This window comes from Mastigoproctus giganteus, chromosome 1 (assembly GCF_048544385.1).
Source record: "Mastigoproctus giganteus isolate SK-2022 chromosome 1, ASM4854438v1, whole genome shotgun sequence".
Classification (NCBI taxonomy): Eukaryota; Metazoa; Arthropoda; class Arachnida; order Uropygi; family Thelyphonidae; genus Mastigoproctus; species Mastigoproctus giganteus.
Window position 1 is genome coordinate 220777249 of NC_143575.1, and position 13695 is coordinate 220790943.

General features: G+C 37.0%; 1 protein-coding gene across 1 annotated transcript in view; it reads left to right on the forward strand.

Moving 5' to 3' along the window:
* Window positions 1–13695, forward strand: part of Usp32 (Ubiquitin specific protease 32) — an 837997-nt gene that overhangs the window by 54887 nt on the left and 769415 nt on the right. Inside the window, exon 3 of the mRNA XM_090368859.1 lies at window positions 8061–8166. Coding sequence (XP_090224985.1) covers window positions 8061–8166 — 106 coding nt within the window. The remainder of the gene's footprint in view (window positions 1–8060; window positions 8167–13695) is intronic.

Here is a 13695-nt window from a genome sequence, read left to right on the forward strand (position 1 = left end):
GTATTGGCTGTTGTATATTTTATTTTGTGCCTGGAATTAATTCTTACTTTCTTTTATTGTTAAAAAAAAAACCAAATATTATGAACATCTCCATGACTGGGAACAAGCAGGTACATATTCCTGCTATCACTTGGCTAAATTCCTGTATTTAAAGGAATTAGTTAAAGTAATTAATTATCTTACAAGAAGTGACAAACCATTTTTATACTTTTTTTTTTTTTTTTTTTTTCCAAGTACCACTGTTCTTTTATGTTACAACGTATAACTAACTTCATGAAAATGTTCATATTGCAATGACACACACACATAGTCAGTGCTCTAACAGTGTGCAATGTTCATGAAGCTTTGAGATTTGTATAAGAATTTAAAATAATTAGAACTAATCAAACACCAAAAAATATATATATTTTTTGTTTATTCTATGATTAACACTAATTTTTTTTTTGTTAAACTGTTATGGGGAATATATTAACCCCAGGAACTTTATAGAGTAGGCAAAAATAAAAGTTCAGTAATTCTAGCACCACTAAAAATAGTTATGCTAAATCCCATTACCTGCTTTACCTGTTGATTCCCTAGTAGTCAGGAACTGATACACATCAATCCAAAAAAAAAAAAATAAATAATTAGCAAATTGCAATCTGTTTTTGTGCTCCTTATATCAGTATTGCATGGGCTTAATAATTAGTGTCATTTAATGGCTTTATTAGAGAAGGAAAATGTTTTTGTTATTGTGAATCAGTAATTAGATTATATCAATTAGGTGGTAATAATTTTGTTGTAATTTATCATCTTTATTCATAAATTAAATGGACAAAGGTTTATTCTACTTTAAACACTATTGTTTGACAACGTAATTATTATGTTTTTGGTGGCAAATGATTACAAGGAAGCAACAAAAAAAAAAAACAAAACACTTCCCACATCTTATGTACATCCCCTGTAATAATTTGTCTAGTTCTTCCTTAAATTTCTTAAAACTACCTACTTCCACAACACCACAGGAAATTTTTGTTCCAACAATCAACTATCCTCTGGCTGAAAGCAAATTTCCACAATCAACCATGGTCATCCTACAATCAACCACGGTCATCCTACAATCAACCACGGTCATCCTACAATCAACCACGGTCATCCTACAATCAACCTTCCTCACTTTAAATTTATTCCCTCTGGCATGTTCTCTGCAAGAATGAGGATGCAATCAGCATTTAGTCTACTCAATCCATTTGTAGCCTTAGCTCTCCATGCAGGTGCTTAGTTTCCAGATGCCACAATTTGCATAATTGATACCTGAATAACGAGTCTTTTTTTGGTACTCTTATGTGTACTCTTAGTGATACAAATGAGACTTCTAGACCTGATTGCAGTACTTAAAATTTGGCCTAACCATTGCCTTATATAACAGGATAATTGCCTCCTTTCTCCTGGTGGCAAAATCCCTGTGTATCATTTACACAGTCAATATTAGCTGCCCTAGCAGCCTGTCTGCACTGCACAGTGAACTATGCAAGGTATGGCAATAAAGTTCCCGTACTGGTACAATAAAAAGAACTTCAATACAATTAAAAAGATGTCCTTCATATAAAATGAAGTAGCCCAAAAATAGTTCTATTTTTATTCAAAGTAATCACCATCTGATTGAATGCACGTATTACACCATTCTAAAAGTTTCTGAAAAGAGTCAGGCATCCAAAGAGATAATGTTCAGTTTGGCAGTTACATTATTCTTTATGTCCTCACCATCCTGAAATCTTTTTCCTTTGAGGGCAGTTTTCATTTTGGGAAATAGGAAGGAGTCTGGTTCTAGATCAGGAGAGTAAGATGGATGGCGTTTTATCAGAAATTACTTCACAGCAAGTGCAGAATAGGTGATCAATTTCGTACAACAAGAACCACCTGTCTTTCCTCTTGAAATTGTGGCCTCATCCTGGAAATGCACTTCAGTAGTGTTTGAAGTACTTGTCCATATGTTGAATTCAGCATTGACTCTCTCCCCATGGTATAAATCCTTTGTTAATCACACCCTGTTTGTCTAGCCAAGGAGCATTGACGTATTCTCAAGATTGGATTTGTTCTTTGGTGAGCTTAGTGTCTTTTCCGACTTATTTAAAAGCAACCGTTGATGATTCTTAAGTTCTTAGTCTCATTATTTCCATGGCCATATAAAGAAGATAGTAAGGCATCACTCCATGATGATCTGAACGACGAAGTTCACTCGATGCCATCATATAAACGGTATAACTTTTAAATTATCTGTAAACTCTTGATACTGACCAAGATAAATGCTAGGAAAGGACTTCTTCAGCACGTTCATCAAAAAGTAAACTTTGTGGAACATTTCATTCACCAGGAGCTATTCTTAAATATTTGTCATTGCTCCACAAAAGAGTTTGTTGAGCAACTAAACTTTCTTCAGTAGGTATAGCTTCACTCATTTCGTCATGTGTAGGAGCATCATAATGTTTCACGTCTTCATCGAAGAATGCTCCTACATGTTAACGCAATAATCATCTATTCTCCAAGGCAAATAATCGATCATCGAATTAACATTTACAGGAATAATTATAATTTGGCCAAAATTCTGTATTAGCTGAAACCATGTCTATCTTCTAATTTGAATGAATAGTATACGAGGAGAAATGAGCCCCTCTGTCACTAAATCTACTCGAGGCAGATGAGGTGGAATAACAGGATAAACAAAACCATTGCTCTTCAAAAATGTTGGAATGGAATCATTTCAACCACATCTCCACCACAAGGGATGGAAGGAACAGACTTCCATCCCTTGTGGTGGAGGTTGATAGCCTAAATAAGTTTAAGGCTCAGCTGGACAGGTATTTTGAACGAACAGAGGGGTGAAGTGGAAGTGGTTTTTTTTTTTTTTTTTTTTGGCTGATGCTGCATAAGCTTGCTTTCTTGCATCAAATGCCTCTACTAATGCTAATGCTAATTTTTGAGAGATGCCCGACAAGTGGCTCCAAATGTATTTTTCAGAATTTAATAAAATCTGCTTCTCAAAATCTTGAGAAACAGAATTTATTAAACTGTGCATTTTTTTTTTTTTTTTTCATTCTCTGTTTTTGAACTCATTCTTTTGTCGACATAAGAGGCTTCTTCAGTAGCTTTGAAGCTTTTATTTTGCATAATATTACTACCCATGTTTACTCTATACTCTACCGAATCAATGTTAGTGACTGAGTTAGTGTATTTTAGGAAGTGACATCATTTCCGTATCTTACTATGAACGATGCAACATTTTATTCTCATGCCCGCTACTTACATTACTCTACCGAATCAATGTTAGTGACTGAGTTAGCATCGTTATCACTATTTAGGAAGTGAAATCATTTGTGTCATTTAAAATCTAACAGCCAGTTAATAGGAAGTGATGTCATTTGCGTCATTTCCTAAGAAAATTTCACTACCAATCAGTTTTACTCCAGTGCTGCCGTAGGTGTTTCCACATCAAAAACCCTTCCCTTTACTCTTGACAGTAGTTATGTCTTTAAGTTAATTCCATATCAATATACTGTATTGACTAGTGGTTCTTTTATCTGCAGATTCTTAATGCCCAACCTACAAGTTCTCTTCAGTACTTGGAAAGTTAAAAATCTTCCATTACTGGCCCCCTCTGTTTGTCTGTCTATTTGGTTCTTCTTTTATACTCAGCATAGTAATTGGGTCTGTAACACACTCTTGCCAAAACTTTATTTTTCCTGTGTTTATATGTCATCATACTGTTACAACTTTGCAACCCATTTACATTGTATACAGTATATGCATCAATATGGATAATGCTGCTTTAGATGCTGTGTGTTCTTCTGAACTAAGAGCTTAATACCTCCCCCCCCCCCAATCCTGCTTGTCTTTTTCTGTACATATTCAAATTCTGTTTCCTTTATGTCTGAGTTGCGCCATGTCTCCAATATTTCTACAATGTCTGAATTCAGTGACTTAACCAGTACTTTAAATTCATGAAATCTGTATACTATACTCCTAAAATTAGTTTACATGCAAGTATATATGTACCTGTTTTTACTCTTATAATTCTAACATAACTCACATATTTGCTTGTTCGGTGAGGATTATCAGCAGGCCTTGTAATTAATAAAAATAAAAACTGCTGCATGCCCCAGTAGAAACAGTCTCACTGTTAACCATCACAGACAACCACTCTGAAAAAGAATTCTGCCCCATTAGCTTTGCACAATTTCTCCATAGCTGAATTGATTGACAACACTCATGTACTCCCTCTTGTGACTGAACAGAATTTCAGACTTAAATTTAATCCTAACTTGCATATTTTCTCAACATTGTCCTGTACTTGTTAAATCCTCAGATCACCAATTCTTAATATCATTATTATCAACATGTTCAACATCACCTTTCGGGCCCTTAAAAGATGATAGCTGCTCTACTTCATCATCATCTTTTGTACTCTTGTCCATGCTTTGGTCCCAATACACTTATTCTCTTTAAAAATATACTTCCCATTTCTCTGACAGTAGCCAGTTTCAGTGAGATCATTAGTGCATTCTGTTGTTTAGCATTTCATTGCATTGGGTTTTGCATGTGTGTAGTGTGCTGGGTGGCTGGGTGCTTGATGGTTCTCTCTTTTTTATTTCTTCAAGGGCATCAACCCTAGTTCTCTAGCCTTCATATAAGTTCTTTAGAATGAATTGGCACTTAATTTACTTATACTCTCTGCAGCGAATGCACACAAGGCATCCCAATTTTCTGTATTGTGTCCCACTACAGATAACTACACATTAGGCGGCACTGATGTGTAGCTGTGATGATTGCTTTTATATTTGCTATTGCTGTTGCTTAATTTGGTTTTAAGGTGTTTGTTTTAAATTCTTTTGTGAAACTTGAGTATTGTGTTGATAAAGTTCATGAGGTTTGACTATTTATAATCATCGAAAGGTAATATTTACCTTTATGATAATACTAAATTAATGATAAGTCTGTTTTGGCAGTTAGCGCATTCTTTGTTCTAATTGTCAATTCCAGCTGCCTATGCTTTAGCATAGTGCTGGTATTTGAAAGTTTGGAGAGTTGCTTTTTAATTTCTACAAGTTATGGATGTAGGGGACTTTAATTAGGTGGAAGAGTTTTTCACATCGATTAGTTGCATCTAATTTTGGGACAAAATATCACCTTATCGGAAAAGATATAGATTTTTAAAGACTGAGTTTTAATTAGTAAAGTCCTATACAGCCATATAATAGTGCCATCACTGGAGAAAGACTTGGTGACCTACTCCAGTATTTTCCACCAGATAACTTTATGAACGAGCTCAAGAATAAATCGATAATGCTAGAAAAGGTCAGCGGAACAAGAAGAGGTTGGTAAAGAACACACTGGCCTGACACCATGACACTGGCATAAGCATAAAGGACTTGGAAGAAGCTGTTGAAGACCAGACAGCTTGGAGGAAGCTCACCCATAAAGTCTCCGAAATTCGGCTGTAACTGAACAGATGAAAGCAACAACAGACGACTATAAAAAATGCAACAAGTAGCACAAGGAATGGAGCTGTGATTTGCAAGAGAACCAACATTGATGAGTCTCTCCTGTGCCAAAGTATTCCTGCTACTTTGAGCTTTGCTGCTCTTGTAAGTGGCATGAGTATAAGAGTAAAACAATGTACTGCTATTCCCAAATTTTGCTATCCTGTATGTACTATGCTTTTACATTTCTGTATATGCTGCTGAGTTTTTAAATTCCAAATTATGCCACCCAACATGATTATGAGCTTCAAGCTACTTATTTATTACAATTAAAACACCACAATTACTACTATGATGTACTACATTAAAATTTACTAATTACAAGCAAGATACAATGTGCCAAAATCCCAGGGGCTCACATCTGGTGAGTATGGGCTTGGCATACCCAGGGTCCTGAGCTGGCTGGATATCATCATTCTTCTCTTTCTTGGTGACTCCCTTCTGATTCTTGTTCTCTCTCTCTCTCTCAGGGTAATTCAGAAATTTTTTTTTTTTTTTTTTTTTTTGGCTGGTGCAGCATAAGCCTCAGGCTTCCTTGCACCATATGCTAATAATAATAATAAAATAATAATAATCACTGATGACACAGGCTCTACAAAAATTAAGTTGTAACTTATTAAATCCTTAGCTAACTAAATATATAAGCTAATGTATATAATCATTAGGACAGCTAAATCTATTTATTAAACAATTTAATACATTAATTAAGGGAAAAATGTCCTAATTTTCTAAACACTTGTTTTCAGCAAGTCAATTTTCCATCACTAATAAACTCACACATTTATTTAATTTATTTACCATTGTGTTTTAATACTTTTGATTGGAGTGGTTGTATCCCAGCAACAAATTGCGTAAGGACATATGTTAATTTACAGTTTAAAAAATTTGTTTGCATTTGATGAATAGATCTGTTAAATAGGGTGATGTGATTATATGCTTATATGACAGGGAGAAAATTGAGTATACTGAGTTATGCAAAGCCATTAGAAAGAGACTCAGAGAAGACATAAGAAGATTTAACACAAGAAAAGTAGAACAAGCATTAAGGGAAAACAAAGGATTTAAATCAGCAGCAATGAGCAGTAATACAGAGAGACAAATGAAACTGAAGAATAGCGATGGTGTACTTATAAACAGCAGAGAAGGCATAATTCAAGTAGCAGAAGACTACTATAGAGAATTATACAAGGAGCAGGGGAATGATGCCAGACGTGGGGAAGATGGATTGCAAAGTAGCAACACATACGACATACCCGATATTCTTCCTGATGAGGTAGAACATGCATTGAAGAAAATTAAGAATCAGAAAGCCCCGGGGGAAGATGAAGTTACTGTAGAGTTGTTAAAATTGGGAGGAAGAGATATAACACAAAAACTGGCAAGGCTCTTCACAAAGTGCATTAGAAAAGGTGTGATGCCTAAGCAGTGGAATAATGCAATCGTAGTTTTGCTGCATAAGTGTAGTACCACACAGTTGGTACATTTCTCGGGGGTTACTTCTACCCATATGCAGTACTTTGCATTTGTCAAGGTTAAACTTCAGTTGCCACTTCTTAGTCCATCTGCCCAAATTATCTAGATCCTGTTGCAGTAGCACACACACTGCCATTACTGTCATTAACAACTCTGCCAACCTTTGTATTGTCTGTAGACTTAGACTTAAGCCTGATATACCATCATCAGTATCATTAATAAATACAGAAAACAAAATGATCCCAACACTGAACCCTGGGGGACTCCACTAATAACATTACTCCATGAAGAGCAGTGTTCACTGATTACCACCCTGTCTTCTCCCACTTAACCATCCCTTTAATCATAGCAGCAATTTGCCTCCAATTCCACACTGCTCTAATTTGTGTAGCACTCTTTCTTGTACAACAGTATCAAAAGCCTTCCTAAGATCCAAGTATATGATATCAAAATTATTCTTTGCATCCAGTTCCTTTGTGACCACATCATAGTATCCAGTCAAGTTGGTCAGACAAGATCTCCCTTTAACAAAGCCATGCTATGTCTGAACTATAACTTGTCTAGATGATTCTGCAATGCTTTAACCAGTGCCTCCATTACTTTCCTCGGAACAGAAGTTAACAGGTCTGTAATTACTTGTGAATAAGGATCAGATTTTCACATCTCTAGTCCATGGGTACCTCCCCTGAGTCCAAGAAAGCTCCCATAATTATGGCTAAGTGTTTGCTTACTTTCTTTGTTGCCTCTAATATAACTGGATAGATCACATCCAACCCAGGTGTCTTCTTTATGTTTATCTTCAGCAATTTCTCCTCCACTTTGCTTTTGAATTAGTCAAAATCATTTAGCTCACTGCCAGAGTTTAATACGTTTGTAGCAGTCCCCTCCTTGAATAACTCCTCATGTAAATATAGATTTAGTTTAATTCTGCTGAGGTATATGTTGATTTTGTAATTCAAAAATTAAAATAGCTTATGTTTTTCAGTATTGATTTTAATTTTGTATTGATATTAATTTTATATTGATTTTAATTGATATAATTTTGTATTGATTTTAATTTTGTTCTGTAAGCATATCTTCCAAGCTTGTGGTGGTACTAATAAGGGCATTACATTCAAAGACTTGCTCTGTGGTTTGGTGCTTCTTACCAGAGGTAGGAGAGAAGAAAAAGTTAAATGTAAGTACCACACGTAATACATTGTTTTGTATTTAATATTTTATACATGTGTGGGTGTAATGCTTAGGTCCTCTGCTGAATTACATATGGGGAAGGTTTGGAATCCAACTGTTTAACTGTTGGAACTTTAAGACAAAATTTATAATCAACTTTTAGATGTTTTTGTTTATTAATTTAATTGTTCTGAATCATGCCACACAGAATATATATAATTTGTTGTCTTTAATTTATAGATTTAATATTTCACATTTAGAATTTATTTGCAGTTTATCTTTATATATATACACTGGTATTCAAAGAAACTGCATCACCCAGGAATTTCAATTTCTAAGCCGTTGGGATGGTATGTTACATTAATGACTAGTAGAACAAATTATTATTATTATTATTATTATTAGCCATATGGTGCAAGAAAGCCTGAGGCTTATGCTGCACTAGCCAAAAAAAAAAAAAAAAAAAATTCTGAGTTAGCAAGAGAGAGAGCGAGCAAAGTAGAAGGGAATCACCTAGGAAGAGAAGAATGATGATATCCAGCTCAGGACCCTGGGTGTGCCAAACCCATACTCACCAGATGTTAGCCCCAAATAGAAATATAAACAAAAGATATTTATTAATAGTTAAGGCAAAGCTAAGTAATATTTAGCATTAGCAAGGGCATATGATGAAGAAAGCAAACTTATATAGCATCAGTCAAAAAAAAACAAAAAAAACACACACAGCCCCTTCTCATTTCACCCATCCACTCGCTCCAAATATTTGTCTAGTTCTGCCTTGAATCTGTTTAAGCTATCAACTTCTACAACTACAGATTGAAGTTTGTTCCAGCAATTAACCACCCACTGGATAAAGGCAAACTTCTGCACATCTATCCTACAACTGTCTTTCCTCAATTTGAATTTATGCCCTCTCAGGCGATTATTCTGACCAAGAGGAAGAATCCCATCATTGAGCATGCTCAAACCATTCAAGGCTTTATACACCTCAATCAGATCACCTCCCAGGTGCCTAGCCTCCAGACACTGTAATTTGCAAAACTTAAGCCTTTCTTTGTAAGAGCAACCCCCTTTGTTCCATTCACTAATCTTATTGCCCTTCTCTGCACTTGCTACAGCAGCTCTGCATTCTTCCTAACATGAGGCCTCAACATGTATACAGTACTCAGGGTGTGGCCTGACCATTGCCTTTACAAAGGGATAATCACCTCCTTATCCCTGCTAGAAAAATTCCTGTATATCATTGACAAGACACCATGAGCTACTCTTGCAGACCATCTGTACTGCTCAGAAAACTTCACTGTAGAGAATGAAAAGGACTCCCAGGCCCTTTTCACCCTCTACCACTGTCAGTGTAGTACCACACAGTTGATACGTTACTCTGGGGTTACTGCTTCCCATATGTAGTACTTTACATTTGTCAATGTTAAACTTCAGTTGCCACCTCTCTGCTCATCTTTTCTAGATCCTATTGCAGCAGCATAGCATCAGTAGTGTCCTTAACAACCCTGCCAACCTTTGTATCGTCTGCAAACTCGAACATTAAGCTTGATATACCATCATCAATATCATTAATGAATACAGAAAACAACAATGGACCCAACACTGAACCCTGGGGGACTCCACTAATAACATTAGTCCACAAAAAGCAGTGTCCATTGATTACCACACTGTCTTCTCCCACTCAACAATCCCCTTATCCATAGCAGAAATTTGCCTCCAATGCCACACTGCTCCAATTTGTGCAGCAGTCTTCCAAGTGCAACAGTATCAAAAGCCTTTCTAAGATCCCAAATATATCATATCAAAATTATTCTTTGCATCCAGTTCCTTTGTGACTACATCATGGTATCCAATCAAATTGGTTAGGTAAGACTTCCCCTTAACAAACCCATGCTGTGTCCGAGCTATAACTGAAGTCTTGTCTAGATAATCCTGCAATGCTTCTTTAACCAATGCCTCCATTAATTTCCCTGCAACAGAAGTTAACTAACAGGTCTGTAATTACCTGTCTCCCCCTTTGATCCTCCTTTGTGGATTGGGGTCACATTTGCACATTTCCAGTCCATGGGTATCTCTCCTGAGTCCAAGGAAGCTCTCATAATTATGGCTAAGCATTTGCTTACTTTCAGTTATATTAAAGAGCACACTGCTCTTTTAATATAACTGGATAGATTCCATCCACCCCCCAGGTGCCTTTCTTATGTTTATCTTCAGCAATTTCTCCTCCACTTTACTCTCAGTTATTACAAGATTATCTAGCTTACTGCCAGAGTTTAATACACCTCTGCATTCCCCTCCCTGAATAACTCGTGTGAATGTAGATGCAGAATATTCATTTAGTTTGTTAGCTACCTGAGCAGGATCATCAACAGTTGAACCATCGATATCAAGTGGACCAATCTGGTTCATCCCCTTCCTTCTAGAGTTTAGATAAGTAAAGAACTCTTTACTGTTTTATCTTTGCATCCTTTGCCATAGATTTTTTGCCATAGATTGCCATCTTTGCCATAGATAATCTGCCTTTACCTGCTTAATTTGTGACATGGTTACAGACCAGCTTATATCTATCATAGGCTTCTGTGTCACCTGTTAATTTATGTTTCCCATGCATTTTTTTCCCCTCTGCCACATGTCTAATTAGTTCTTCTGACATCCATTTAGGCCTAAATCTTGAACAATATTTCTTAGTTGCTATTTCTATTTCTCTGAAAAGCCTAGTAGCCTCCAAGATTATTTCCTTGAATGGTTCCCATTTTGAATTTGCTGTTGGTAACATCATCGGATGGTCCCACTGTATAGAATTTAAATACTGAGAAAAAACCTTCCCTTTACCCCTGATGGTAGTTACATCTTTGAGTAAATCCCACTTCAGCACACTGTGATCACTGCCACCTATCGGCTACTTTATCTGCAGATTCTTAATGCATGAAGAATCACTACTGATAATCAGATCAAGAGTATTACTCCCTCTAGTTGCCTCCCGAACATGCTGATGTAGAAAACAATCATCTAATAAATCCACAAAAGGCTTGCTAGTGTGTGAGTGACCAACCCACAAATTCCAGTCAGTCTTTGGGAAATTAAAATCTCCCATTATAAGACACTCTGATTTACTGGTCCACTCTATTTCTCTGCACAATTGCTCATTATACTCATCATCTTCATTAGACCTATAACACACACCTACTCTCATTTTTCCTTTCCCAGTGCTTAAGTCACACCAAACAGACTAAACATTGCATTGCCCACCAACATCATTTGGATGCACTTCCTTAGATTGTGTGTTTCTTAACTAACAGCATAACCCCTCCTCCCTTCCTGTCCTGTATATCCTTTCTGTATACATTGTACTCCCCAAATTCCAATTCTGCACTGCTTATGTCTGTGTGACACCGCGTCTCTTATATCCCAACAATATCTGCCTTAGATGTCTTGACTAGCACTTCAAGCTCATCAAATTTATTCACTATACTCCTAGCATTGGTGTACACACAAGTACACATGCATCTGTTTCTAGTCTTAGTCACCCTAACACAACCTATGTATTTACTTGTTCTACTATGAATTCCGGCAGTCCTGGAAATCCCCATTGCCTTGCTTTCCAGGCTGCTGCTCAATTGCATTTCAATAGAAACAGTGCAAGAATCACTTTCAACTCTGCCAACGGCTACTGTTAATCTATTAGTCCATGTATTCCCCCCCCAAGCTAGCAGTTTTCCAACCCACCTAACTCTGCCTCGATAGCATCAGCAAATATTCTTGCTCCCTTTCTATTTAAGTGTATCCCATCCCTGTAGAAACACTCTCTCCTGTTAACAAGCACAGACCAGGCTGAGAAAAATTTTACCCCTTGAGCCTTGTACAATCTCTCCATTGCCGAATTGATTGACAAGGCTCTCATCACATACTCCCTCTTATCGTGTCTGGGGAGAATTGCAGACACTTTCAAATTCAACCATAACTCATGGATTTTTTCAACATTGACCTCTGACATTTGACTTCTGGCACTTGTACTGTCTGTTCAAGATAAGAGCGCCATATCGCAATTGACTTGCTTCCAAATCTCCAGGTTCATTTTCTGCCTACACTAAAGCACACAACAGTTGTAAAGCAGTTATTAATCAGTCAAAACTAGATTTTGAACTGGCTAAGAGTAGGGAAACTTGCTTCTTGTCTAATTGGTTGTTGAACATTCTGATCTCTTGCTAATGCTGTTGGCCTCAACTTCTGTCCTTTTGTTAAAACTTCATGGTTCTATTGTCACCTCAGCTAACAAAAGCTTATCTCCTTGCTTACTACTTTTCTTATAACTATTGTATTGATATTATGAACTGCTTTCTACCATTTCCAGTACACTCCAAATAATAATTATTATTATTATCAGCTATATGGTGCAAGGAAGCCCATGCTGCACTAGCCAAAAAAAATTCCCAAGTACCCTGAGAGAGAGAGAGAGAGAGAGAGAGAGAGAGAGAGAGAGAGAGAGAGAGAGTGTGTCAGAAATAAAGGAGTTACCAAGAAAGAGAAGAATGGTGATATCCAGCTCAGGACCCTGGGTGTGCCAAGCCCATACTCACCAGATGTGAGCCCCTGGGGTTTCTGTGGCTTTCATCAAAAGGATGTCAGAAGAATTTTGAACAGTCTTGATGCTCAGAAAACTCCAAGTCCTGCTGGTATTTCTCCACTTGTTCTGAAAGCAAGCTTATACAGCATCAGCCAAAAAAAAACCCCTTCCCGTTTCACCCATCCATTTGCTCCAAATGTTTATCTAGTTCTGCCTTGAATTTAATTAAGCTATCGATTTCCACAATGACAGATGGAAGTTTATTCCAGCAATCAACTACCTGCTGGCTAAAGGAAAATTCCCACACATATATTCGACAACTGTCTTTCCTCAATTTCAGTTTATACCCCTCAGATTTGTAATCTGAGCAACAGGAAGAATCCCATCAGCATTGAACCTGCTCAATCCATTAAAGGCCTTATACACCTCAATCAGATTGCCTTGCAGGTGCCTAGTCTCCAGACGCTGCAATTTTCAGAACTTAACCCTTTCTTCGTAAGAGGTGTCCATTTGTTCCCCTCACCAGTCTTGTTGCCCTTCTCTGTACTCGTTCAAACAACTCTACATCCTTCCTAAAATGAAGCTTCCAAACCTGTACACTGTACTCAAGGTGTGACTTGACCATTGCCTTATACAAGGGGACAAAATTGCCTCCTTATCCCTGCTTGCAAAATTCCTGTATATCATTGACAAGATTCCATGACCTACTCTGGCAACCTGTCTGTACTGCTCAGAAAACTTCATATCTGACTGCACAATTACCCCCAGCCCTCTTTCATTCTCCACTACCCCAAGTGTAATGCCACCGAGTTGGTACATTTCTCTAGGGTTACTGTTACCCATATGCAGTACTTTGCATTTGTCAATGTTAAACTTCAGTTGCCACTTCTCAGCATATGCCCAACTTTTTTTTTTTTGGTTCCTGTTGCAGCAGCATACTGTCATTACTGTTATCCACAACCCTCCCAA